The sequence below is a fragment of the Manis pentadactyla genome, chromosome 16, assembly GCF_030020395.1.
Source record: "Manis pentadactyla isolate mManPen7 chromosome 16, mManPen7.hap1, whole genome shotgun sequence".
NCBI lineage: Eukaryota > Metazoa > Chordata > Mammalia > Pholidota > Manidae > Manis > Manis pentadactyla.
In genome coordinates this window covers 14,775,314-14,802,579 of record NC_080034.1, presented here as the reverse complement: position 1 = coordinate 14,802,579, position 27,266 = coordinate 14,775,314, and the positions used below count along the sequence as shown (strand labels likewise).

Below are 27,266 nucleotides of genomic sequence, written 5' to 3'. Positions count from 1 at the left end.
TTTGCGTATTACAGCTTCACCACAACTTTATTGTTTGTTTATGTTAGCAGAGTCCTCCCAGAAGTCCCACTGCATCTGCCAAATAGTCCATGGGGACAAAAAACGATGGAAAGCGTTTGTCATATTGTTGTTGCTGTTCATTTCAAAAAAAAATTCTAATCTTGTCTTGCGGGAAGATGAGCTACTCAATAAAAATCACATCTCTAAAGGCTTCCATTCTAAATAAAATACTCTAAGAATTTATTTCTCTCAGCATCAGTTTCTTCACTTTCTAACTCATACTTTTTCATGGCAACAAAATACCGAATAAAAGTTTCTCCCAGAGCCTGTTTCAGACATTGATCTTCCTCCAGCGCCACAAGAGCATCTTCCAGTTTCAATGGGATCTGGGGACGTTTTGATTGGCAAGGGTCTGTGCTGTCATCTGGACCAGCCAAGACACCATCGCTGCTTTGAAGCCCATCCAAGCCTGCAGCCACGGTGGCAGCCAGCACCAGGTAAGGATTCGCTGTTGCTGAGCCCAGTTTGTTTTCTATCTGGGTGCCTTTCTCCCCATGACACTTGATGTTAAAAGCGCAGCTGTTATCGTTGTATCCCCACGTTGTAGGCACACTCTCCTTGGGGTCCTTACTCTCCTTGGAATAACGCTTCCGGCAGCTCACGGCAGGAGCCATGAGGCAGCTGAGAGCGGCAGAGTGTTTCAAGAGCCCTGTCAACCATTTTCTCCCAGTGAGGGTGAGCTGCTCTATTTCAGAATCGCTGCAGAACGTGTTCTTCTTCCCATCAACATCCCAGAGACTATGAGACAAAATTCCAGAATTGCACAGTCCAGTCTCAATGAAAAAGCTAGTGATGTAATTATATTTCCTTGCCACTTCTTTGACACCTGTTCTGAGGGTAAATGCATTATCAGCTGAACTGATGCCAGATTCAGGCAGAAAACAGATTTCCACCTGACCAGGCCTGGTAGAGGAGGAAAAGCTCTCGACATTGGCCCCAGTGTGATACAAGCCATCAACGAGTTCCTGGATGAAGGGCTGGTCATGATTATTTAGCAATGCTGAAGCAGGAAATGATATGGTCTTTGAATTGATAATTTCGGGCACACCAAAGATGCAAAAATCATAGATGAAAGCAGATAGCAGGGCAAAGCCAGAATCCTGCAGCTGGCTCAGCTGCCGCTTTGCAATGTACCTTGGGGAAGTCAAGAGGGGCTCGCCAGTCACAGTGAATGTGTCACATATCACTCGTGCAGTCCTCTCAGCCCACGGCAGAACTCTAAAGGTTGATAGCTCTGGCATCAGGACTATATCACTATTAAAACATGTTGCTCTTATGTGATCCACTTCATTGTCCTTAGGATTTGGTATTGATTCAAGATAACCTCTGGGCATGTAAACGCCATGCGTCACTTTTTCCTAAAGAAGTTAAAAGAGCAATCAGGTTTTGAAACTTGAAAACAAACAAAGAGGTGGGGGAGGGAAACCTTGGTAGTGAGGAACATCTGTTTGTGAGCCCTGGCTTAATATCAGATAAATTTTAAGTATTTTAAAATAAAACCTCCAAAGGTATTTAATAAACAACTCTTGGTATTTTTAGCCTTGAAGGCTTTATTTTATATGCTCTTGGATCTGAAAATAGCGGTTCATAAAGATAAGGCATAATGGTAAAGAAAATATCTTTATAGCAAATGTCGAAGGTAAAAAAAGCCTTATGAATTATTTGAAACAGTCATAACAAAAGTACTTTTTAAAGCACTTCTTTTTTTATGGCATAGTTGCTAATACTTAACATAATACTTTATTTTGGCTTATTCTATTGTAATCCCCATAGTTAACTGACTCTCAAGTCAACAGTAAATAATCTTCGGTCTTTCTCAGAGAGCAGACTCTGGTCAGTCCCACAACCCAGAGGACAGTCCTCCTGACCCGAGAGGGGCCAGGTCTGTCTGCTGAGCTGCTCTCTCTTCACTCACTTCTACAACCCACATAAGAATGAACTACCTCATGGTCTACATCTCCAAAGCTATAGTTTCCAAATGCTGTAGACTTCAAGTCAGGATAAACTGGGCATCACCAAATCTCACTTCTAGTCCTTGCTTTTTCATTACTCGTGTGAAGCTACACAAGTGGCTAGATTATGTGCCTTGGCTTCTGTGTCTGTGGAACACAAGTGTTAGACTGAATGACTGCTAAGGCACTTTCTAGCCATATTCCAAATTGGGTTCAATGGATTTGATCATTTATTGAACTCTTGCTGTGTGCCAGACAACAAGGAACTGATGAGGTATAGAAATTGTGTAATAGAAATATCAGCGAGGTTTCATGTGTTCAAGGCTACCTACACTAATGGGCGGAGTAAAGGCCAACTATAAGGCTTGGCTCCCACGATGTCGGTGAGCATCATGAGGTTAATAAGACCTACTAACATTCTGCAAGCCAAACTTACATTACCTGCAAATGCCAGAGCATGGCTACCAAAGAGGCGTGGTGCTAGCAGAGGCCACCTACTGGTCCACTCTTCTGCCTTCGTTAGCCAATGCCTCTTTCACTTTCTACCATTTCTACATTTATTTTCAAATGCCATTTGACATGGCTGATCCAAATCTGCTTTTGCCAGTAATAAAGTTGAGCAAATCCAACACTATTTAGTGCCTGTTTAATTTCTCAACTCACTCAAGGGCCTGTATACATAAACTTTATACACACACGCGCGTGCACACACACACACACACATACTGTGGAATTTTAGAGTATTTTCATATGAAATCCTTTAATTTGAATTTTCACTCTAAGAAATATTATTTCCCAACTTGTCAATTTTTTAGTTTGAAAATACGTATGTTAGTTTGGTATGCATCTAAAATGAGGGATAATGAATTTTATTCATGAGATTCCAAGAGTTCCAGCAATTTAAATTTGTGTTTGTGTTTACCTGGTTGTGAACAATAGAGAACAGCTTGTTACCATTTCAGTCCAATAACTCTTCCTGAATTTAATGGTACAAAGTCACACTTAATTCTTCAGGCTAATTAGTCTGTATTTTTTGAGCACTCTCTTCTAACACTGTCATTTTCTCTATTCTTTTTTGGACATTCTGAATGCATATTAGAGTATTCTTTATTAGTAGCAGGAAATACATAAATACATATAAACATATCTTACTCATGACAACAAATAGTCACCTTCTGTGTATGAATAAAAGGCACAAAGACAACTACATTCTCTAGTATAGGCCATTGTGGACTCAAAGTGCTTGTGGAACACTGATGGACAGTGACTGCAATGGGGCATGGGGGGGACTCAATAATAAGGGTGAATGTAGTAACCACATTGTTTTTACTGTGAAACCTTCCTAAGATTGTATGTCAATGATACCTTAATAGAAAAAAATAATTAATTTTAAAAAATGCTTGTGGAATAGCTGAAATCTCTATGATAACTGAGATTTGGACACAGTAAAGGGCACCTTCTGAAATAACCAAAAATATTAGTTATGAGTTCTATAGCAATATGTCATGGTTTGATTAGATCAAAGATAGAAAGAACCCACATTATCCGCACATAATTTTAAAAACACCAATCCTTTGTTAGAACAAAGACAGTATAAATTGGTTGTAAGGTTTAAATAGCTAATGTTTGATAAGGCATTTAGCACAGTGGGAGTCACATGGTAGGTTCTCTAAAAACAAGATACCATCATTATTAACGTTCCCTGCTTGGCCTTTTCCAATTATGTAACAATCTTTTCCTCTCTTCTGAATAGCTAGCTTTTGTTTAAAAATCAATATTTTTCAATTTAGTGAGAAAGAATGCTTAGCACAAATGAAGAATAAAAGGAAATATAAAAGTTGAGTTGGAAGCAGTAGATGCAACAAAAAATTTTTTTAAAAAGGCACTGGAACTGGAGATGAGGAATCTCAGAAAAAGGCTGTCCGGCTCTGTCATTAATTGCCTGGATCATTTTAAGAAAAGTTTCTTTAACTTCATTGGGCCTCACTTCCCTCATCTATAACTGAAAAAGACAGATTATATTATCACTTATATCCTTTAAGGGTCTAACAAGAATTTTCAAATTGACATTTCCTTTCCACAAATAGAAGAAAGTTTTGAAAACTTTTTATAAAAATTGAAATTACTTTTCACTCAACCATAGGCAAATTCGAACTATTGACTCCACTCTTCATTGAATGAATTTTCCATACAGAATCATATTTATATACAAATGTGCATTGTTTATATTGGCCTGTCCAGATGAATCTATTTACAATGTGTGTTCACAATAAATTTTCTAAAATGATTAAAAAAATTTTTAATTACAAATACTAATGATATACATATCATTATTTATACCTTCACAAGCTTCTAAATGAATTTAGGTTAAAGTGTTTGGCTAAAAATACATAGATACTGTATAATCATTAAATAAGAACAAAATAGTAAGTAGATAATGAAACAGGAAAGTGAGTTTACATTAGATAACTAGGGCTAAAAATAAATGCAGCGATTAAGAGAAATCCAGATGAATCATATTACAATTCTTATGATAGACCAACTTTTTCCCTAATCTCCAGAAAAAGAAAAGTGGTCTTAGATGTGGGACATTGAACAAGATAATGGAAAATACTTTCAATAGCATTTGAAGAAAAAAAAATGTAGACATTTTCTCTTTATGTCAATTATAATGTAGGTAGCATATTAAATTATATTTTCATAAAGGAGTTCCATTGAGGAATTAGAGTAATGTTCTAAATATGTAGCTTTTAGATGCCATTTGTGGAATAAATTATTAGAATTTGATAAAAACTGAATAGAGAACAGTTTTATACTGAGTTCTCCAGCAAGTGCCTGAAGTGGCAGTTATGTTTTCTTATTGACTGAAAGAAATTCAGGTGAACAGATTCTGAGAAAGTCCATGGTAAATTTCTCATTTTGTTATCAAAATTAACCAACATGTATTCTTTCTTTTTCTTTTTTCTTAATAGAAGTATCGTTGATATACAATTATATATTAGTTTCAAGTATACAACACAGTGGTTCAACAGTTACACACATTATTAAATCCTTACCCACCCAGTGCAGTTACTATCTGTCAACATAGGAAGATGTTATAGAATCATTGGTTCTATTCTCCATGCTATACTACTATCCTGATGACTGATTTATATTATGATTGAGAATTTTTGTGCCCCTTTATCCCCCTCACCCTCCCCACCTGCCCAACCCTAGCCCCTCCCCCATGGTAACCACTAGTCACATCTCAATGTCTATGAGTCTACTGCTATTTTGTTCATTTTGTTTTGTTTTGTTTTAATATTCCACAAATAAGTAAAATCATATGGTATTTGCCTTTCTCCTCCTGGTTTATTTCACTGAGCATGATACCAACACATATTCTTGCCTGGAAGAACAGAAACAATATTTGCAGCCAGGTCTACAGAATTTCTTAAGAAAGAAATTTGAATCTCTTGGGAGTTCTTTTAAAAAATGTTTTGAAGATTCCCAGTTTTCCCAACACAAACAGATGAGAAAAAGTATAATTTGATATTAAAGTGATACAAGATATCCATTTTAAAAATAAACTTAGAGGATGCTTAGCTTTTTCTTTATTCTGTTATCATTAATCTACAATTACATTAAGAACATTATGTTTAGTCCCCCCTTCACCAAGTCCCCCCCACAAACCCCATTACAGTCACTGTCCATCAGCATAGTAAGATGTTGTAGAATCACTACTTGTCTTCTCTGTGTATGCTTAGCTTTTATACTTTCATATATACTGACTGATGTTTCTTCCTAAGAAATGATGTGCCAGTAAGAAACCAACCAATCATTAAAATAAATACATGACTGAAATGGAAAAAAAATCAGGAAGTCTCCAAATATCAAAACTGCAATAATTCTTAATATCACTATTTTTGATAACTTGATAATATTCATCAAGTCATCCAACAAAAATAGGGCATTTTTTAATCAGAATAAGAAGCTGAAAGAGATATTCTTTTTATCTAGCAAATTCTTTCTATTTAATCTTTTTTTCCTTTTATATTGGCTCTTGGGTCTTCTCTGGCAATTTCCTCATGTCAAACAAAATATAGTCCTCATAATTGCAGTAAGAGAAAAAAGGACAATTCTGTGGAGGGAAATTATTCAAGGCAGAGGACTAAAATTACCAGTCTTAATTAGTTTTGTGTTTCTATTGGGTAAAAGAATTGCTGCTTGGGAGCTGAAAGTTTATGTTCATCTCCTTGAGGAGGAATAATGTGTTCGGGGAGGGACAGGAGAAAAAAACAAAGTAATTTATTGGTTTTCAGCTTGAATTGCTGTACAGATTACAAGAAAATGAGAAAGAGCAACAAAAACCATTTGCTTACTAATAAAATTACATTCAATCATAGCTCTGCTTGGAAAACTCACTTGGAAAAAGTGTGCCGGAATACTCTTAGACCTGGACACACCGTGGAGGTCTGTTGCTTCAAATCGCACAAACTGAAGATGATTTTTGGCCATCTCTTGTTTAATGTGCTTCATTCTAGAGGAGAGTTGAGGGGTGGTCAGAATCGGAGTGCTGTCCCCGGTGTGATCTGAAAATAAAGAATGGTTCTAAGTCATGAGATCATGATGACCTGAGAAACAAAGGAGGCTACAGAGGAGTGAATCTGTTGTTACGATTCTTAATAAAACATCATATACTCATGTCATTGCCTTGGAGGTGGACATCTTACCTTTCTTATTCTGCCTCTGCAGTACTCCCAAGAACATTTTCTCTACACAGCCAAGGAGTTTGTTTATCACTTGGTATTAGGTGGAACTTAACATTATTTGTATGTGTATATAGCAATATCATATGTCAGTACTTACTGAAAATGCCTTTGCTTATGGAAATCAGAATATATTTGCATAACTAGGCAGCTTTGACTCCATGTAAGTTTGTATGTAGGTGACTATCACTGAAAAGACTTAGAGCTTCTTGAGCTAACTGGTAATAACTAAAAGTTCCTGTACAACTGAAGGTAGAATTGTTTGTTTTTATTTTCTGTGTGTTTTTTTGTGCTTCTTTTGCCATAAGTGCTTTGTAACAGCATCTGAATTTAAGACCTCTACATCTGTGTGATCTCAAGTTGGATCACGTGTGAAAGTGGTTGCACAGGCAAAGGGCTCTAAAGGCCAAGGAAAAACCTGGAGATGCAGCACAAGACATGAGGATTTACTGCGACTTATGAACAGGGAGTCCAGGGGCAGCCAGCTGGAACAGGTTGTGCACTGGCTGCTGTGGCTAGGGAGGGAACTGTTATATGGGGTGAGAGGACAGAGACTATGTGCTTTGCTAGAAGAGATCATCCTTGTGCGACGAGTATCCCAAGGAACAAAACCTTGGTCAGAGAGGTCTGCCTCCCCATAAGCTGTTTCCATCCTTAAGACAGACCTAGATTTGGCCAGACCTAGGCCACCAACATAGTGTTTACTCAGCATGCCACCCAAAGGAGGGGCAGTGTGGACATACAGTTATTCTGGGACAAAAGCTTACAGGCAGGCAGTGCTTGTCCCCATAACATCTATCTATCAGATCTAAAATTTTAAATGTGTATAAATAAGCAAATAAAAGGGTTTTTCAAGGATGAGAGTGTAAGAGATGGAAAATTTAGACTGACTACTCAAATTTTAAAATTAGAAATCTAAAATAATATGTTCTTTTCAAGACTTCTAAGTGATCTGCAAATTCTAAAACTTCAGAGTTAGAAGAGATTTCTGGAGATAAATCACCTAATCCAATCAACTCATTAACTTGGTCCCAGAGAAGTACAATGATGTACCCCAAAGAGACTCTCGGTTCATTGCCAAATCTCTTGAATCCAGATCTCTTGACTCCCAGGGGTGACTCGTTACCATAAAATGAATGAATATGTCTACAGCACATAGAAGGGTCAGACACAGGAAGCATCATACATGCTGGCTATCTGTCCCGACTTCGAGTAGTGCACTGCAGTGATTCAGCACAAACACTGAAGCCCATCTGCCTCCCTCCAATTCCTGCCTTGGCCCTGGGGACCTTCTTATCCTTTCTGTGTTTCTGGCTTTCTCCTTGATACAATGTTACCTACTTCATAGGGTTGTTATGACAATTAAACAAGTTATTTAACAGTTCCTGGAAGATATTAAGCACCATATAAGTGCTTCTTGAACACATAAAGTGGGCACAATTACTGTGACCTTTGGACGATGCCATGATCTGTCTCAATCTGCATATCCATCAATCTGTCACATCACTACCTTGAGCAGCTATAACTTTAAAATGATACCTGAATCCTTTTTCAAGATGTAATTAGGCTTTTAAAATTAACATAAAGATTGACAATTTAAAAACATAGATTAAGTGGATTTTAAGTACATGAAGCATGAGGAAAACAAATTACTGGTTCCACGTATGCAAATATATTAGAGATAATGTCCTGTCACTGATGCACTTGGCTACTCAGAGACTCCTGAGGCTTTATAACTACCTTCCATTTAATACAAACAATTAAGCTGTAGCAATTACAATGTTTCATGCTGAATTAACAGTTGCAGTGTTCCCAACATTCTGAAGTATTGAGTGTGCTGCCCCCCGAATAATGCTCTTTAAATAAAACCTACAGGCATTTTAAAATATGGAAATTTTCAGATAACCACTATTGTAAAATGACAGGCAATTAATATAAGCTATATTTTAACAACATAAAAAAATCAAAAGGCATCTCCTATTAAAGGAGCAAGTTCATTGTGTTAGTTCACCAGTAATATAATCACAGGTAATCTTATTAGTTTTTGCCTTATCTGTATCTTCTAAACTTTCTACAATAAATATGTGTTATTTTAAAATAAGAATAATATTCACCCATTTCAAGATAGAATTTTTCAGTTACCACATACTATTTATATTAGACATACTTAAGAAGCAGCCAGAAAAGGTCCTGCCTGTAGAGCTTTATATTATTGAGCAGCGAAACAATTGACAATACACATGCCATCAAATGTAAAGGTGATGTAATTTGCCAGGGTGAAAAGTGCTAGGAAAAAAAAAAAAAACACATACACACAATCACCTGGAGTAGTAATTCTATGAAATTTGATCACAGTGTAGATAGCTCCAAGCCCTAATTCACTTTAAGATCACCAAGTTGTACAACGGCTGGACAGCGAGTGTGTGTCTCAGTTTGCAAGGGCTAGCATAACAAATAGCACAACCAGGTGCCTTAAACAGAAGTTTATTTTCTTACAGTTCTGGAGGGCAGAAGCCTAAGATAAAGGTGGCAGCAGAGCCGGTCTCTTCTGAGGCCCTCTGTCCTTGGCTTGTACATGCGATGGCTTCACATGGTTTTCCCTGTGTGTGTGCCCTAATCTCTTCTTCTTGTAAAGACACTAGTCATATTGGGTTAAGGTTCAGCTTACAGAACTTTTAACATTATTTACCTCTTTAAAACCCTATCTCCAAATATAGTCACATTGTGAGGTACTAGGGGTTAGGATAGCAAAATACAAATTTGGGGGAGACATAGTTAGGTCATAACAATGTATCATCCTGTTTTTATTTTCTTCAGAATCCTTATCTTCACCTCTTATATTGTATAACCGCATGTTTACTGTCTGTGTGTCCCCACTTGTGTATCACCTCCAGGAGCTTAACTTCACTTGCTGCTGTATCCCAGGTACCTATAGCAACTCAGGCATACTGGAGATATTCAATGATTACCCCTTTAATAAGTGGGTTTGCAAATAAATAAACTAATACATCCTGTGTTATATGACCTTGTCTAATTAACAAGTAAAAATTGGCATCATATATTTTAGTATGTTGCCTCAGTATTAATTTTTCATTTAAAAGTTCAGTTCTTTCACCAAGTATGAGAACCCTATCCAATCTAATTTCATTTTCAAGACATCAACTAATTGTACTGCATCGCTGTCTGAATTTCTTTTTTTCAAATAAATCATACTTGTTAGTTACAATTAAACCTTTTGATCAGCTTTTGCAGATGCACGTGATGTATAGCAGGCCGGTAATTGCTAGTTTGGGGGATCATTTATTTTTCTTACAGTGTGGTTCCTGGGAGGTGTTCTCCTTCCCCAACCCCTCAGAGGGCTAATAAATTAAATCAATGCTCTTTTATAGAGGAAGGTTTACGGCTGTGCATGTTTAGGGGGAAAAAACAGGAAAACATTTTTTAAAAGCTCTGTAGCAACTAGAAGGCCTTGCAGAAATGTCTCCGTGTTCAGTGACAATGAGGGCATATTTCAATTACAGATTGAATAGGCATTTGGGTTTTCAGGCATACCAATTCTAAAAGGGAGAAGTGCATCCGAGAGTTTGCTCAGTTGTACACTTAGCCCATGGAGCCTTTCCCAGCGCCGGCCCTGCTCCATCCACGGTGACTGTGAGACTGTGAGAGTGGCTGGCTCAGTGCAGATGGGGCCCCACCTTCCTGCCATAGCACATATAGCACGTTAGCCCGGTAGTGTGGCAGCATAATGCTGTACAAAGCCCAGTAACAGAATAATGCTGTATAAAGCAGGGGGAAAAAAATAAGAACAATAAGAAAGTGTGTGGGAGGGGGTGGGGAGGGGCTTTATTTGGGAAAAAAAATTATAGTTTAAAACCTCAGAGATATCACAGAAAAGAAAATACTATGTTGAAATTTCTTACACTCATTGAGCGTTGATTTTTATATTTACTTTTAAATTAGGTATTGGTGGTTTGTTTAAGGTTATATGTTTGATGCTTATAGTCTGTAAAAAACTTGATCTAGCCCAGGGCTGAAGAGGGAGCCTCAGCAGTAACCCCGCAGGTCAGTAACGGCGCCCCGGCACCCCTCCTCCAAGGCATCTCCCAGAGCTGGTTCGTGCTCACGACTCAGGACACAAGTTTCTTCCTCAGATTTTTTTGATTTGAGACTAACAAATGTAAATTCCATCTCTCTGTTATGGCTGAAATTATATAAAACAAAGGTCACAAACTGTTCGTGGGAGTGCCAATGTGGCCGGCAGATGTTTTCTTATTAGCCTTCCCAGGGTCTGGATTTTTTTTTTTAATTAGTTGACACCTAAATATCAAAAAATTTATATAAAAATTTTGAGTTTAGGCTTCTTTTGAAAAAAACACATTTGGCAATACTGGATGGATATATCTCCATAGCAACATTTGGCTGGAGTTTTGAAGGTGCCTCAAGTGGAGCATGTACCCTCAAATTCATGGACTGGCAATGTTTTCTGTAAAGGACCAGATAGTAAATATTTGCAGCTTTTCAGGCCATATGGGATCTGTTGGAACAACTCAACTATGCCATCGTAGCCACAGGTAATACATAAACTTTGTTTACAAAAACTGGCCAGCAAGTTGACTTTAGCCTGTGGGCCATAGTTTGTTGGCCTCTGCTGTAGTTTCTGACAGCCAGCACCACTGCCTCTTTCCTCACACCAGCCCACCTCCTTCATGTGTATTATATGGCTAACCCCTGATGCTAGGCTGCCCGTGGTCATCTTCATCACTTCAAGGAGAAATTCATGAAGCCAAGGCATGGAGAAGTGCAGAGATGGCAGGCACTGTGGTAGGCAGAATTGATGTCCACACTCTGAGCTCTAGAACCTGTAAAATATGTGAAACTGCAGGGCAAGAGTGACTTTGCAGATGTTAATTAAGGGTATCAATCTTGAAATAGGGATATTGCCTTAGATTATCCAGGTGAGCCCTTAAAAGCAGAGAACTTTTTCCTGCTGTAGGCAAAAAAGAGGTGTGGGGGAAGGGGAATTTGGAGATACTCCAAACATGAGAAGAATTTGAGGCATTTTTTTGGCTCTGAGATACTCGATCAGAGAGAGGCTTCCAGGAGCTAAGGGCCACCCCCAGTTGACAGCCAGCATGGAAACAGAAACCACAATCCCACACCACCAGGGAACTGGATTCTCCCAACCACCCAAATGAATTTTAAAGTATTGTTCCCTACCATCTTCAGATAAGCATCCAGATAGCCAACACCTTGATTTTGGCCTTCAAAATCTGAATTGGAGAAAGCAGATGAGCCACCTCAGACTCCAAACAGAACTGTGAGATAATGAATTGTGTTCTTTTAAGATACCATGTTTCTGGCACTTTGTTACGGTGGCAACAGAAAGCGAACACAGGTGGAGTCCCGACTGTGCACACTTCCCGGGTTCTAGTTTCTCCCTAGCTCCTTTGGGTAGTAAAGAATTTGTCCTTTCCCAAGGAAAGCTCTGGCCTTTCCCCTTGGTTCCTGGAGGTAACAATGAGCCTTTGGAATGTCCTGCCAGACAAGGGTGCCTTTGTTTACCTGCGACCTCTGGGCAACACTTAGGATAACAGAACTCTACTTTCAGAAAAGATTTCAAAGATCATTCATTGCAACCTCTGCATTTTCCAGATGAGCAGTCTACGGGGTAGAGAAAACTATGAAGCATGTTATAAATGATAGGTGTATAAATTCCTTTAAGTGTTCTGACTCCCAGGTTAGCATCCCTCAGTCAACATCACATTATCTCTGATTCAAATGCCGATCTGGGGCTAGTGGCTAGAGCCACACGCCCATTTGCTGCAGAGCCTTACCGGTACGGCTGGAGTTCGGAGGAGAGTCTCTATGAGCACCAGCTGATGTTTTGGGAGACGACGGTTCTACCACTATGTGAGCCTCAGAGTCCCTGTTGTCTTCTGGAAGATGAGACTCAGCAGAACCAGGTCCCAAAACTGGTTTGTTCATATCCACCACCTTGTGACACACCATTTGGTTTCTTATCCTTTCTGTAGTAAGAAAACAGAAATGTTAAAACATGCTGCCCTTTTCAACTGTCTTTTAATAAGATAGGGAGAGGAATGCTTGAGGAAATAACATATTCCTAGGCAGTGACATATCAAATGAGGGAGAGTGGGGGTGTTAAAAACCTACAAAAAGTCTTCTTTTTATTGTTACCATGCCCTGGCCATTCCTAGGATGGAGTCTGTTGTCGTCCAGATTAACTCCTGGTATCACCACTGTTTCAGATCTATTGAGTCTAGTTGGAATTCCAACATCTGGTATAAAAACTTGTTCCACATGATTACCATGGCTTCTCAAGTCCTTAGCAATGATATTTGCACTCATTCTCAGAGCAGAAACATACTTCTCTTCCTAGGCAGATGTTTCTCAGCTATGTTTGCTCTTGTTTTTCCCACTATTATCCTAGTTCAGCCCCCTTTACATTCTGAATATTTTGATTGGTTATTTTTATATATTTACATTGTAACCTTACATTGGCCATCTTTTATATTACCTATGAAGAAACAAATTTTCTTTTTTTGCTTCTCCCTTAGAAAAAAAGAAAATGTTTTATGAAAAGGGGACCAAACAGAGATTGTCATCAACCACACAGTCTTGAGGGATGATAGTACCTATGATAGATACCTTTTGGGTTGGATAGATCCACGTCTCCTGCCTCAGCTGAAACAACATGCAGTTTAGTGACTTTCTTTCTTGTCCTTAATTTACTTATCCTGCAGGCTTCAGACTCATTACCTTCATCTCTGGAATCCTATAATAATTAATAAACAAAAAGCCAAATAACAGATCACACAACTAAATTTGGATGTCAAGAATGGTTGGATAACTAAATTTTAAAGTGAATATAGGAGACTTTTATAATGAGGTATGAGCATCCACCTGAATGACTCAAAATTAAGAAGCCAAACATTCTGTGGACAGGCAGGGTGTTCTGTATCTCCTCTTACCATATTCTGTGTTCTTTCACTGTAATAAACCATAACCTTGTGTATAGTAGTTTTCAGTAATTTCTGTGAGTCCTTAGAGCAGGTTTTCAAACTACGGTCAGTCTCAGGGAACTCCCAAAGAAGCCGCTGGTTAGAAGTAAGAGTTGCCTGGTGGACACAGTCTCTCTAACTTCCGACTTGACCCTGACCCTGCCACTTTCCTCTCCCCTCCACCCACAAGGAGGAGTTTGTAACAAACACTAAAAATATTGGGGTCAGCATTTTTTTTTCATTTTTAATTTCTTCAACATTAGCTTTTGTGGGTCCAGATGGCAGGGTGATTCTGCATAAACAAAGTAACAATAATATCATTTACAATGTTTATATGGTTATTAACAATGTACTCCTAGGCAGTGATACATCAGAGGGGCAGTGGGTGTGCCCTGCCCCAGGTGTAAGCCATAATGAGGTGTGTCGGCTGCCGAGAATTTAATAACGGTAATAAAGTCCACAAAAAGACTGATCTTTATTCTTACCATGCACTGAATATTCCTACTGCCCCTGCAGTAGCATTAAATAAATTAAGATCTTGTTTAACTACTCAAGATTTCTTTCTTTAGGATATTTTACACTATTTATTCCTAAATAATTTTACAAAACCTTTTCAGCTAAAAAGTCCTCTTTTATGATTTCAATTTTTTTTTTTTAGAATCTCTAACTTTTGACCAGAGACATAAGTATCTGAGGAATTAGATTCTCTTCTCTTTTTCTTTATTCTCATCCTTACTGCATCAATATTTACTTTATTTCAAAAAACAGTTACATTCATAAAATGTTGTTTTGTGACTGTTATATATATATATATATATGTATGTATGTATGTATGCGTGTAGAACAAATGTCATAGCCAAACTGCTTTACAGCTTGGGAAAATCTAAAGAAAAACATTTTGAACCAAAATAACCTAACTTCTACAATCTATTATAATCCTTGACAGGGTCTGTTCATAGACCTGTCAAAGGCTATTCCCTGCTGGGAGCTGGGCAGGGAGGCAGGGCAAGCAGGGAGAGAAATCGGGTGTTTCTACACCAACAGTGGCCAGAATCACCCTGCAGGCAGGGAACACAAAAGCCAGCATCGAAAAAATAAACAGTGGGAAAAAAATGCTGACACTGGCATTTTTAATGTTTTTTACAAACTCCTCTTTGTAGTTTGAGGGGAAAGGAAACTGTTGTGGTCAGGATCAACAGCTATATTTTTAAATGTTTTGAGCTATTGTCTTTTTAAAGAGCAGGTTCTGAAAGGCTCCATATCTGGGGGCGAGTCATAAATACCTGTCCAGAGGTTGCTGGGGAACAGCTTTACCCCTGTGTCAATAAAACCAATTTAGCCTCTGAAGGCTGAAAGAAGAAAAGAGATTTTCACATTTTTTGTGTTTACTAGTAATTATGGTACATTGTTATTATTGTTACTATGTTTAAAGAAGACATATGTCACAGGATAAAGTCTTTTGTGATTTTGAAGTTTCACTTCTTAGAAAATCATGGTCTCATTCACCCCAGATAATCTTATTTGGATCATGTGACTTATTCTGAGATATAGTAGTTAATTTTTTTCTGGTTGTTTCTCATTTTATTCAAATGTTTGTATAAATTTTCCCAGCACATTTCTGACAGAATGCTGACAGTGATATACTAACCTTAGTGTACATATCTGCCATTCACCAAAATTGCACTGCCAGAAATATGCATTATATAATTGTATTTTTGATAAATGTTTTTATATATACATGTCTCTGCTTTTATTAAGAATTCTTATTTAGAAAATGAAATACTTGGCCAGATATATAAATACCAAAAAAACTTTGGCACCTTTTTGAGCTACTTTGACCCATTAGGGATCCCCTCATATTCAGATTAAAGGAATCAACTGAGTTGAATTTTAAGATTTCTTCCAGCTTCAAACTCTAACCTGCAGTGGAATAAAAATGTGCTAAAACTGAGCACTTTATCAGGTACATTTCCTCACCATATCCCTCAAGGTAATAGAATCTCCATTTTACAAATGAGAAAAGTCAGTCCCAGAAATTACTTGCCCAAGGCCCCAAGAGTAAATGAGAGAAGCAGTTTACAAACAGGTCTTCCAATTTCCAAAATACCATTCTGCTTCCTAAATGCCAGGGCCTCAAGTGCAGAAAAAGTTCATTTTAGTAAAAAGTTCATTTTAGTAATATTCACCTGCTTTCATGTAAACCAGACCAAAAGAAAGTTTCTTGAAACACAAAGGCAATTTACCTAGTTACTAACCTGAGAATTTCACCAATAAGAGTCCAAGAACTAAGTCATAGTACATGCCTCTGACTCTATAATAGATGCTCACAATTTTTTTTTTCAAATGAAGAATACATTTAGTTCAGTCCATCAATTTCTTTTTATATACTAAGGTGGTCAGAGTATAGACATAGTTCTAATAGCTGAAACAAATTTATCAAATGCCTAATTTATCCTGCCTTCAGTATAATACTTTTATTCTCCTAAATCTTTTAAAATTATGTTTAGTTACAAAGTGAAGGATGTTTCAGTAAAAAACCTATTAGCCAAGATCCATGTAGTCTGAGTTCTAATTCTGGCTTTTCCACTAAGCAGCCAGTCCTCCTGGAGTGCTGGCATTTTCCTCTGTAAACACTACTATACATATAATCATGCGCAGCAAGTATATTACCATTTTACAAGTATTTTTGAGACAGGAACCGTGGGTGTAGTCAGAGCAGGGTGAGGGCCTCCGGAAAAAGCAAGGCAGGATAATTACAGTCAGAACAGTGTACATGCAAGGAAATCCCCTACCAAAACTCTGTGCTAAACATTAAGCCCGAGAGTCATTCTTCAGTGAGATCAGTTAATATTCCCCAGATAAAGAAAAGTATCTCAGCATAGACTGTTTTTATTATGCTAATCATCTGTAAGATTAACTTTAGCATGCTAAAAGGGACTTAATGTCTCACCAAGGATGAACATACTAAGAGCACTTTTAACAAGTCCACACCCCTAAGCCCTTTAACACATTACCGAAAATCCTCAACTGCCTATAAAACCCCTAGACAACACACAACTATGGACTCTCTTGTCCCTTCCTGGAGTGAGCCAGGAGCTCTTTCCTCTTACTTTATCTTTAAATAAAAGCTTCTCCCTGGCTCTCCTACTTTGAGTGTTTGCTAAGTTCATTCTTGGACTCCACGAACAAAAACTCAGCATCATTTTCATAACCAGACAATATTTCATATCTCATTTAATATTCACAAGAACATCCAGGGGACATTTATTATTACCTATATTTTTGCCAAAGCAGATATAGGTCCACAAATGGTTAAGTAATTTCTTCACGTTTGCGGGTAAATTGCAGTATTTCCAGACTCTCTTGCCTAGCCTTAGCGCATCTCCATACCAATAGGTGTTTCCAAGGGGTGAAGAGAAGTAGACCATCTCCACATCAATAGGTAATTACAAGGTCGAGCAAGGGCATATCTAGACTGAAGAGGTGAGTGGGGCCTTGTGGGTAAAATCATAGTATTTCCAGAGTATCTCACCTGGTTTTAGTGCACCTGCAGTATGAACAGGTGTTCAGGGGTGGAGAGAAGTATGGCTTCAGTACATTTGCATATCAATAGGCATTCCTCAGGGGTGGAAAGCAGCTCATCTTCATATCAATGGGTAATTACCTGGGCAAGGGAGGGCTTATCTAAACCTGAGAGGTAAAGGGAGGGCTGGCTTTGCTTCGGCAGGAGCAGGAAAGAGACAGCCGAGACTGCAGTTTGTAGGCAATAAATGGGTTTTAAACTTTACTTCTCCCTTTGATATTTTGCCCAGGGATTTCCTTTTCCAGGCTTACAGGCCTCTTCTTCTGCAACCGGGTCACAAGAGACATGGGCAAGCAGAAGTGGACGACTGCTTGTGAACAATAAACAGGCTTCTCCCACTTTATTTCTCCCTTTGACTGATATCAGTTTCAAAGGTATTTTGCCCCGGAATTACAATGGCCAAATGACTGACCTCCAAATTAGAATAGGGATTATCTGGGGAACTTCCCACATCACCACAGCCAGACAGTTGAACTAGACAGACTCCCACTGCTATTATATAATGATATCTGTATGACTGATAAAAATTTGTTCACTCAACTTCCTCAATTATATTTTCTTTTTCAATTATGGGTTTGTTTTTTTTTTTAATAATTCTCTCCTGTATAAGGGTTAACAACATTTAAACTCAAGTCACCACCAGCTTAAACTTCATCAGTCTAAACAGTGAGGGCTATGGATAACCTAATATGGGTAAAGCAAAGTCAAAAATGTAAAATAAATAAAACATGGTCCCTTTCATAAAAAAATCTTACAGTCTAGTACAGGCAATGCAATGCTGTTATGGAAGTTGAAAGCTTCCAAGTTGCAAAGAAAGAGACATAGTTAGACAGACTATAGACTTACTTAGTATAGCCTGGATAGCAAACTCAGAAACCAGGTGGGTAACAAAAAGACATAGAGGACTGGACAGTGACCCCAGTGCCGATACCCTTTCTAGGAAGGAGCCAACACTTTGGCTCCAGCAATAGTCACCATGACAAAAATGTAGCCCCACTGTTGCCAGTTTTATGAACTTCCAAGGGGCCAGATATCTGGATTTTTATGTGAAATGCGATGATTTTTAAATGTTGGTAATTAATTTAAAATATAAAGTAAGGAGTAAAGAAGAAAAGAAGGTTTCTCAACTACCACACAGCCAGAGCTCAGAGAGACTGGAATACTGTTCAGAATATGCAGCGATCCTAGAGGGCCCCTGGGCAAAATGATAGCAGCAGTGACCACCTAGCTTTTCCCTAGCAGTGGTATCTAGTGTGGTACTGAATGATGGTGGCCAAAACATGTAACCATTCATACAGCTAATAAAAATAACAAATGCTTTCATTTTGCCTATTATGTGTCATGTCTCTTCTAAATGCTTTGCATGCATTAATTTGTTTAGTCTCAGAACAAAGAAAAATTAGCTCAAACTCATATATCTCATAAGTGACAGAGCTGAAATTTGAACACAGGCACCTGGCTCCAGAACACAAGAACTTAAATGCACCCGTAATGAATACTATCAGTCAGAATGCTCGTGCATCCTTGCTGGGGTGCTGGGAAGTGAGGGTGGGGTTCTAAATGGCCCAGAATGGACCAGATGTTAATTTTATAGTTAACGAATTGTGGAGGCATCCAGGGGCCCCAGGGAAACAGCAGAACAGCTAGAGAACTTTGGTGGGTTGAGGGGCATGCTTAGGGGGCTCCTGACAGCAGCGCTTACCAATTAGTTTAGAAACTTTTCACCACTTATCAAGCAGTCAGCAATAGAGTTCCAACTGGCAAATCCCCTGGTTGAACCATTATGTTGTAGAGGCTGTGCCTGATGCATAATAGGTACTGTTAGGTGTTCATCATGATTATTTTTACCCTGGCACTATGCATTACTGGGGATCTCTGCTAGGAAAATACCTCATTTTAGGTTACCTCATGGGCCCTGACTCATGGGAGATCCCACTGAGTCAGGCTCTATTCCCTAATTTAAACAGTTCTAGATCCTGAACACAATAAACTAGGGGAACCTCTCAGTGAGGTTACATTGGTTACGCAGTCTAAGGGTTCGCTGAGGGGGAGCTGTGACCAATATACTCATGCTTGAACTCTACACTGCTGCTATTATTAAACAGGCAGGATATTTTATAAATAGTCTTTAGACTGCCAGGGAAACTAAGCCAAGCTTAAACAGAAATGGGGACATGAGCTGAAGATAGAGGTGAAGTAAAGCAGGTTGGAAGAACCATGAGCATAAGCAGATATGCAATTTCATTTTGATCACATGACATTCATGCTTATTTAGACCATCTCAAAATGGTATGACAACGGCTTAATTATTATTTCTTTTGACATTTCCACCAGAGATTTCCTCACAGCAGAAATGCTTCTATCACTCCATCAGATGACTCATTTGTCTCATACATCAGAATGGCCTTAAAGAATGTCTCATATTGCAAAGTATTTTCATAATTCACATTTTTCTCATCATAGTCCTTCTTTTGAAAGTTGTTTATATGGCTTAATATAAGTTTCTTATTTTGCATTTCACCTCAGTGGCTTGATCAAATTAACTAAAAGAAGTTTAACCTAAAGGGATTCTGCCAAGCATTAAATTTAATGACCTAATTTGACCTAATAAGTTTCCTTCCAATATATTAACCAATGTTATTTAGATTCTAAATATCACTGGTTTTATTCATTTACTTGTAATTTTCTCTCACAGTTACTTTTTAATGTCAATAATTTAAAAACTACTGTTTTGACCCCTGTCTACTCACTATGGCCTAAAGTGTAATCTTAATGCGTTATAAGCAAACACTCTAATTTTGTAATGATGGGGATGCATGAAAAAGAAAACAAGCCAAAAAAATCTCATCAAGTTTTAACCTTGATTAGAAATAATGGGAAAAAAGAATCAAAGATTATCAAATTTAAAAGAATACATCAAAGAGAAAAGAATTTGTCTTTGGTTTCCTTGAAGTGTGTTCAAAATAAAATGGAGGAAAACGTATTCAAAATATTTACAGCAGAGGTATGTCAAACAACACATCACAAATATGCATAACCTAATCTAAAAATATCCAAACCTACTAACTACCTATTTCTACTTCTAGAAACTTGGTCTAAGAAAACAATCCAAAATATGTAGTTATGTGCATGTCCAGTGTCGCCTTTGCTGTAATAGTGAAAACTCAAAAGCAGCATAGATTAAAGTAGGAAGCGTTAATACACTGTGGTAATTCTGCTCAATGAATTCACCATTTAAAAATGAGAGCTTCTGTGTTCCCTGTTCTTCTTGCATTTGGTGCTACCATTCTCCTACCCTTCCTCTAGGCCACTTCCTCTACGCTCATGCTACTTCTCTAAATAACAATTTTGGTCTTCTTATTTCTTTGCTTAGAAGACTTCCAGAATTTTCCACCATCTTCAGAAAAATTCAAATCAGTGTTTTCCGAGGCCATGAATAGAGTAGCCTCCCAGATCTTCCCAGGCTCCAAAGCTACCTTCACACACAAATCCTATTTCCATCTATATAAAACTAATCTTATTGTTCCTCTAGCCCACACTGTTTCCTTCTTGCCCAGGCTTTTACTGATTGTAAGACAGTAATCTGCTCTTCCGGTCACAGCTCAAAATTAACCACCTGGATGATTTCTTGTAACCACCCCATTCAAAGATGATTAATTCTTAAATTCCCAGTGAAAGTTGGTCCCTTATTAAATTTTGCAGCCTGTTCAAATACCCATAATCATAATCTTCTTCATCATAATTGGTTAACTACTTAGTCTTCTCTTAGAGATCTCACTTCATGCTTTGAAAAATAATTTTCAGTATCCTTAGAGTAGCTTTCTTTCATCTACATACTTATTTTTCCAAACCAAAAGGCAATGATTAGTTTATCCTAAGCAATGTAATTCCTTAAGTGTCAAGAGTATATTTAGGTGCCCCTTCTAGAATGAAGAACCACCGCAGCTATAAACCAAGGAACTACCTATTCTCCCAATATCCTTTTTGGCCACCTAGGGCAGAGATTACACTGATCTGAACTAGGATAATGGCTGTGGGGATGGAGCAGTGGTGAGGAGCATACTACAGATAGATCTGGGAGGCAGATTTGGCAGTTTAGTGCCTGACTGGATACAGGAGGTGAAGGAGACAGAAGGGGCAAAGCCAGGTTTCTGACCAGGAAATCCAGAATGAGAAGACCTGAGAGGGGAGCTGCTGGGCTCTGTTTTGGACATACAGAATCTAAGATAACTGTGTGTCACCCAGAGGCATCCAGCAAACATTGGCCCTAGGAGTCAGCATCCAAAAGACACAAAGGAAGGAAAAAAGCCCTGACAATGGTCGCAATCATGAAGAGAAATAGCAGAGACTGAGAAAATAAGAGGACTGAGAGAGAACAGAGAAGCAACACTTAATGAGCAGACATCGGAATGGAATCCCAGAGAGCAGTCAAGGGAGAAATGACCGCAAGATGAAAGGAAAAGCTGGGACCGAGGGGTTTCCCTGACATCAAGAGTGACATCTGTACTAAAGGAAGAGGCCATCCCACTGGAATGATAAATAAAGCTCATATGATGACTTGTCTCTTGAATGGTGCAACCCAGGTCACTAGAGGCCTTGGTAAGAGCAGTTTCAAGGGAAGAAAGTGAGCAGCCGCCAGACGGTGGTAAGTTGAGGAGAAATGAGAGGTGTCTAGCCCAGGGTCTGCACACAGGGAGCACACCAGGCATGTCCTCCAGTATTTGGTGGACACAGAAAATGTAACTCAGAAGTGTGAAGAGGAGAAGAAGACATAGGAGGCCAAAAAAGCTGACATTCTTTAAGGAAGAAAAGACTGGCACATAAGTAAATGGTTAAAGAAAGGAGTCAATAAAGACGATGTTAAAGAACGAGGAGAAAAAAAAGATAAAGTAAGATCCCTGACAGGGCAGGATGGGAACTAGAGTTGAAATGAAGGGATTAACTTCAATATATCTTCCTCCACAAGAGGAAGAAAACAGAATGTTGGTAGAAGGAAGGAAGAGAATAAGGAGGAAGAAAAGGAAACAGGACTTGTCAGCATTTCATGAGTGCCTGTCAGATGATGTGACCGAGTCCCAGGAAGAGTGTCAGCCCATAAGTAGCCCAATCTGAATTCAAAACTGATTCTTAACTGTGATCTTCCTTATCAGTTCTGGACGAGAAAGGTGGACACCTGCGGAGCTTCCAGTGTTCTCTTTCGGATGGGAGGTGCTCTGAGAGTGAGGATATGAAGGACGAAGCGCTGAAGGGGCACGGAGGCGGCCAGATGTAGTCATAGCAGAGGAGGAGAAACAGCTAACTCAGGAGACAAAATGGTTGTGTGCCCTGCAGGAATTGGAGACTTTAAAGTTGGAGAGGCTTCCATCTACACAAGTAAATTATTTTTCCCCAGCAAAGCTCTTTTGGATATGAAAACCACAGGGTTGAGGTTTTGTGAGGATACAAACTCAGGAAGACAATGACAAAGATAAGTTAAGGATATTGGTAAGAAAGAAACTAAAGTAATGAAATGTGGAATCCAAGGCAGATGGAAAGGAAGGGAAATTGGAAAAGACTGACAAGGAGACTGTAAATTTCTAGAAGATGGCCGTTTAGATATATCCTTGTGCTTAGTATAGTGACTGAATAAAAAAGGGATTGGGTAAACATTTTCTTTCTTTTTTTAACTTCACATCTCAACTTAGAATTCAGTAGCATCTCTGTCCCTTGAGGTGAAACTAAGCACAGACAGCAAATACAGAAAAATTTCTTGGAAATTACAGAAAATCTGAATTTTCCTTAATACAATGGGCTTAAATGGGATGGGCTATTTGGAAAAGTGTCAAGTTTCTCATCCTCAAGCACATTTGTGGAGGGGATAGATAAGCAAATGTCAAGGATGAGCCAGAGAGTTCCCAGTTCTACCACCTCAGATGCTCACCACTTCCATAAAGTAGCCTAGATCCAAGCTGGCAGATTTTATGTCCTCGTCCACCCAAGAATTATAGAGAAACTATCCAGAGCCTCTGTGTGAAAGAGGTGTCATGATATAAATGATGCACTGCTCCTCATGTGAAGAGCTCTGGAACTTGTTTTCCCAACAAGAGGATCAAAATCTGCAACAGAGCGTTCTATGCGAATAAAGCATGCCTAACCAATCGTTTCCAGGAAGGAAAAAATTTTATAAAGGTCTAACACCATGTTATTTTCATAACATGAAGCTAGATATCAAAGAATACTAACATAATAAAGGAAGCAAAAAGTTTGGGCAGTTCCCTGAGTTTGGTGCTAGTACAGGTCTTACAAACATTTTCCTAAGTAAATTAAAAAGAAAATCTCCACTTCCAGAGAAATTAAGATTTTGCACCTAAAATATATTTACCTGTAGAGATAGGATAGGAACAAAATAATTTTTGAAGGTTTTGTGGGTGGGCAGAGAAAGTAACACTTTCTTCAAAGACTTGTAGAAAAATTTAAATATATGTGTAGTATATAATATATGTTTATGATAAAGGGTTCTGTAACACAGTGTGAAATAAGATCAAGAACATTATAGAACTGTTGATGAAGATATCAAGTACTGGCTGCTGCAGATAAAAATAGTAGGGCTCATCAAAAAGAATATTTTAAACATGACAGGAGAAGGAATTCCATCTTTTAAAAAAACATGATGTGCCCATGTTCAGTCACTGTACCTTAGGAAAGCCTTAATGGGCTAGAAGTGGACAGATAGGTGTTTATTTATATAAATGTATGCTACATATAATTGTTATCATTATACAAAGGGGCAAATAAAGTTCTACCACATAAAGGAAAAGTATAAAACCTAGGGGAGATATAGGTCAGTCTGCAACTTAACAAATGATACATGATGAATACCTCCCATTTAATGAATGCTCACCATGTCCTAAGCACTGTTCTAAGCACTTAACATGTATTAATTCATTTAATCTCTCGACAAAATCTCTTCCAATCACTACTATGAATGTCCAAATGAAGCACAAGGGAAGTCCAATCATTTGCCCCATGTCACACAGTATAGCCAGGATGAAAACGCAGGCATTCTGTTTCAGAGAGTGGGCTTTAATGACTGCGTTTGAAACACAGACCTAATTTTTAACATTGTGAGAGGCACTGAAAAGGGGATAGATCGGAGATAGTAAAAGTAAATATAAAATGAACTAAAAACCTTGAAATCTGAAAACAAAACTTTGAATCCTAAGAGACAAAACACATTTAAGATATAAAAATAGAATCGGGAAGTCTTAATAGAGTTGAGCAGATGATAGCATAAGGCAGGGAGAGAAGGGTGAGGGGGGCAGGTAAATTCCTAGGCTGAGACCTGCCTCCGGAGGGTCACGGCCTCCCGCAAATGGCACTTAATGCCTGACCCACACATGCAAACGAGGCTGCAGAGCAGGGGGCCCCTCTGGTCTCACCCCAGATGCCATCCCTTCCTCCTGTGATAAGGAAGTGACCCCCGTGCCAGTGTTTTCTGTACTGAGTCATAAACATCTACAGGACAGAGAACAGATCTCACCCAACTTGCTTGGTGTTATCACCCAGCTCAGCCCCCACACGAGGTCATTGATAAATAGGTTTTAATTATAATGTGCCACCATCTCCCTCAGTTTACAACTTCATACAACATAGGGTCTACTTTGGGGAATGAGAATGGGTTTTGATCTATTTTCTGTTCACCACTGCTAAGAATTTGGCTGAATGCATGACTTTACAACATTGTTCTGAATAGCAAATTTCAGCAAAATATTCTGTTGGGAAATATCAACTCTAAGATGAATTACTATTCATATTTACTGAAGACTCTGCCAAAGAATTTATGCAGCTTGGGGAAGTGATCAGTCTGAGGGATTTTGTTCACACACACAATCCGCCCTTCTGAATCCACTGAGCCTTTGTTCAGCTGCACACGCTCCTGCTGTTCACACTTCCAGAGCATCTGGTAAGGGACACAATCATTGCTCTTTTCCAGACATTAGTTAACTTGAAAAGGAATGTAACACACCATCTCCTTCTGCTTCCCATACTCTCCCTCTTCCTGAAAATACGACTCTGCAGGAGAGCACAGAGTCATCCAGTGGAGAGCTGGGTCAGGGAGACACCAAGGCTCTCCTCCGTGACGCCTATTAAATAAAATGCTCCGACCTGGTTATCAAGGAGCTTTGCCCCAAAAGACAGAGTCTGAATCTTGCTGTGAAAATTGTGTACTTTAAAATCATATTGTCGGTTTTTCTGTTCCCTAAAGAGTGAGCAATCATTTGGTCTGGATGGTCTCTGGGGAGAGCATGACCTAGGATTTCCACAGGAGCTGGGGCACCTGGAATCCTTGGCTAAAACTGTGGGAGAATAGGGGGAAAACACAGTTCTGTCATAGGCTCAGGAGTAGTAAAACCCAGTCTAAGCAGAAGTTAACAGTTAGAAATCAGAATTTCAAAAAGCTAATGATGTGCATAGTAATTACTCTCTCCAAGCCATTATTCTCCAGCTACAAATTTACTTCCAGGTAAATTCACTCTTATACAAACATATTAATCATTTAATGCTGCGGACAAGAACAGGATGCTACTTGATAGGCCCCAGCTACTCCTCAGTGTGTCCCTTCTTCACATCGCCTTTACCCAGCTTCCCTGTGGAAAGTATATCCCTTGTCTCCATCCCAAAGCCCACAGCCTAGACTCCTTTTACCCAGCAGGGACCCCATTCTTCCTTAGGTTTTTAGCTGTCTTCTCCACTACATGGAGAAGGCATGGGGATCAGGTCTACTGTCTAAACACTGTTTCAAATACAGCACATTGGTCTACCACTGTGCTTTGCACAGAGTGCTTCTTGCATTACATTTTCTTAACAACATTCTTCTAGACTGGACCACAACATGCCTCCCAGTCTACTTTCAGAATGGTCTGTCACAAATACAAGAGTAGAAGTTGGGTACATGTACATTAAGAACTAAGGAGAAATGCTACATTTCGACAGCTGAGTCTGTTAATGTATTCTAGAGCAGATGAGTGGGGATCATTATTTAAAATGCCATGCATTTCAAATATAGTTTGAATACGGGTTCACACCTTTGGTCACTTAACCTCAAACAAAGCATTTTTAATAAAATGAAGCAAAAGTTTTAAGAGAAACAAAGATTATGTTCTTAATAACAACTAAAACAAACATAAAAATTTTTAGAGCATCCTTTGGCCCCTGAAACTCAGTGACTAATGCAGTTATCTTAAATGACTATGCAAACTAAATGAGCTTTCCTAGTGCAAATCCTGAATTCAGTTTTTACTAATAAACTCAGTGTGTAGTAGCGAAGAGTTTCTTCACAAACTTCTCCAAAGCAGTTGTAAAACAATTATAATCAGGCTGCCCTTACTCATACTGGTGCTCAAATAGTTGACATAGAATAATAAAAAGCTTTGCTGTCAGTACGTCTGTAAATAACCTTTTAACTATTAACTTCATACCTCCTGCGGAAGGTCCCCTTCATCATTCATCTCACGCTTTTTTATTTGGAGTCGGCTTTGGAAACCACATTATCCTTAACAGATGCAGTCAACGTGTATTTATATGTATACCTGGAACAAACACCACAGACTATGAATTCCACAGAGGCTGTTTCCAGAGGGTTCTGGCAGGTAATAAAAGATAAAAAGCAGACTCTGATGTGTCATGCCCAAAGCATGGTATGCTAGAAATGCTCTGGAAGCATCGGGTGACAAATGCTCATTTATGCCTGACTCCCTACAAACAAAGGACATGCAAAGCTTAAAACTGTGTTGATTGACTTTTTCTCCAACATACTGTATTTTGTTACATAACAATTGTATTCTGGAATGAAACCTTTGTTCGACTCAGATGATGAAACATTTATTAGCCAACTATCCAATCAAAGTCCACAGGCAAAACCACA

The 27,266-nt window shown here is 38.7% G+C and overlaps 1 protein-coding gene across 1 annotated transcript; it reads right to left on the bottom strand.

Moving 5' to 3' along the window:
- LGSN (lengsin, lens protein with glutamine synthetase domain) lies at positions 1-26,966 on the bottom strand. Its single transcript, XM_036916272.2, has 5 exons — positions 26,821-26,966; positions 13,427-13,553; positions 12,595-12,786; positions 6,417-6,583; positions 1-1,418 (listed from the first exon to the last, which is right to left on the bottom strand). Exons 1-5 carry the CDS (start codon positions 26,848-26,850, stop codon positions 219-221), a joined length of 1,716 nt encoding a protein of 571 aa, XP_036772167.2. The 5' UTR covers positions 26,851-26,966; the 3' UTR covers positions 1-218.
- Positions 26,967-27,266: the final 300 nt, after the last annotated feature.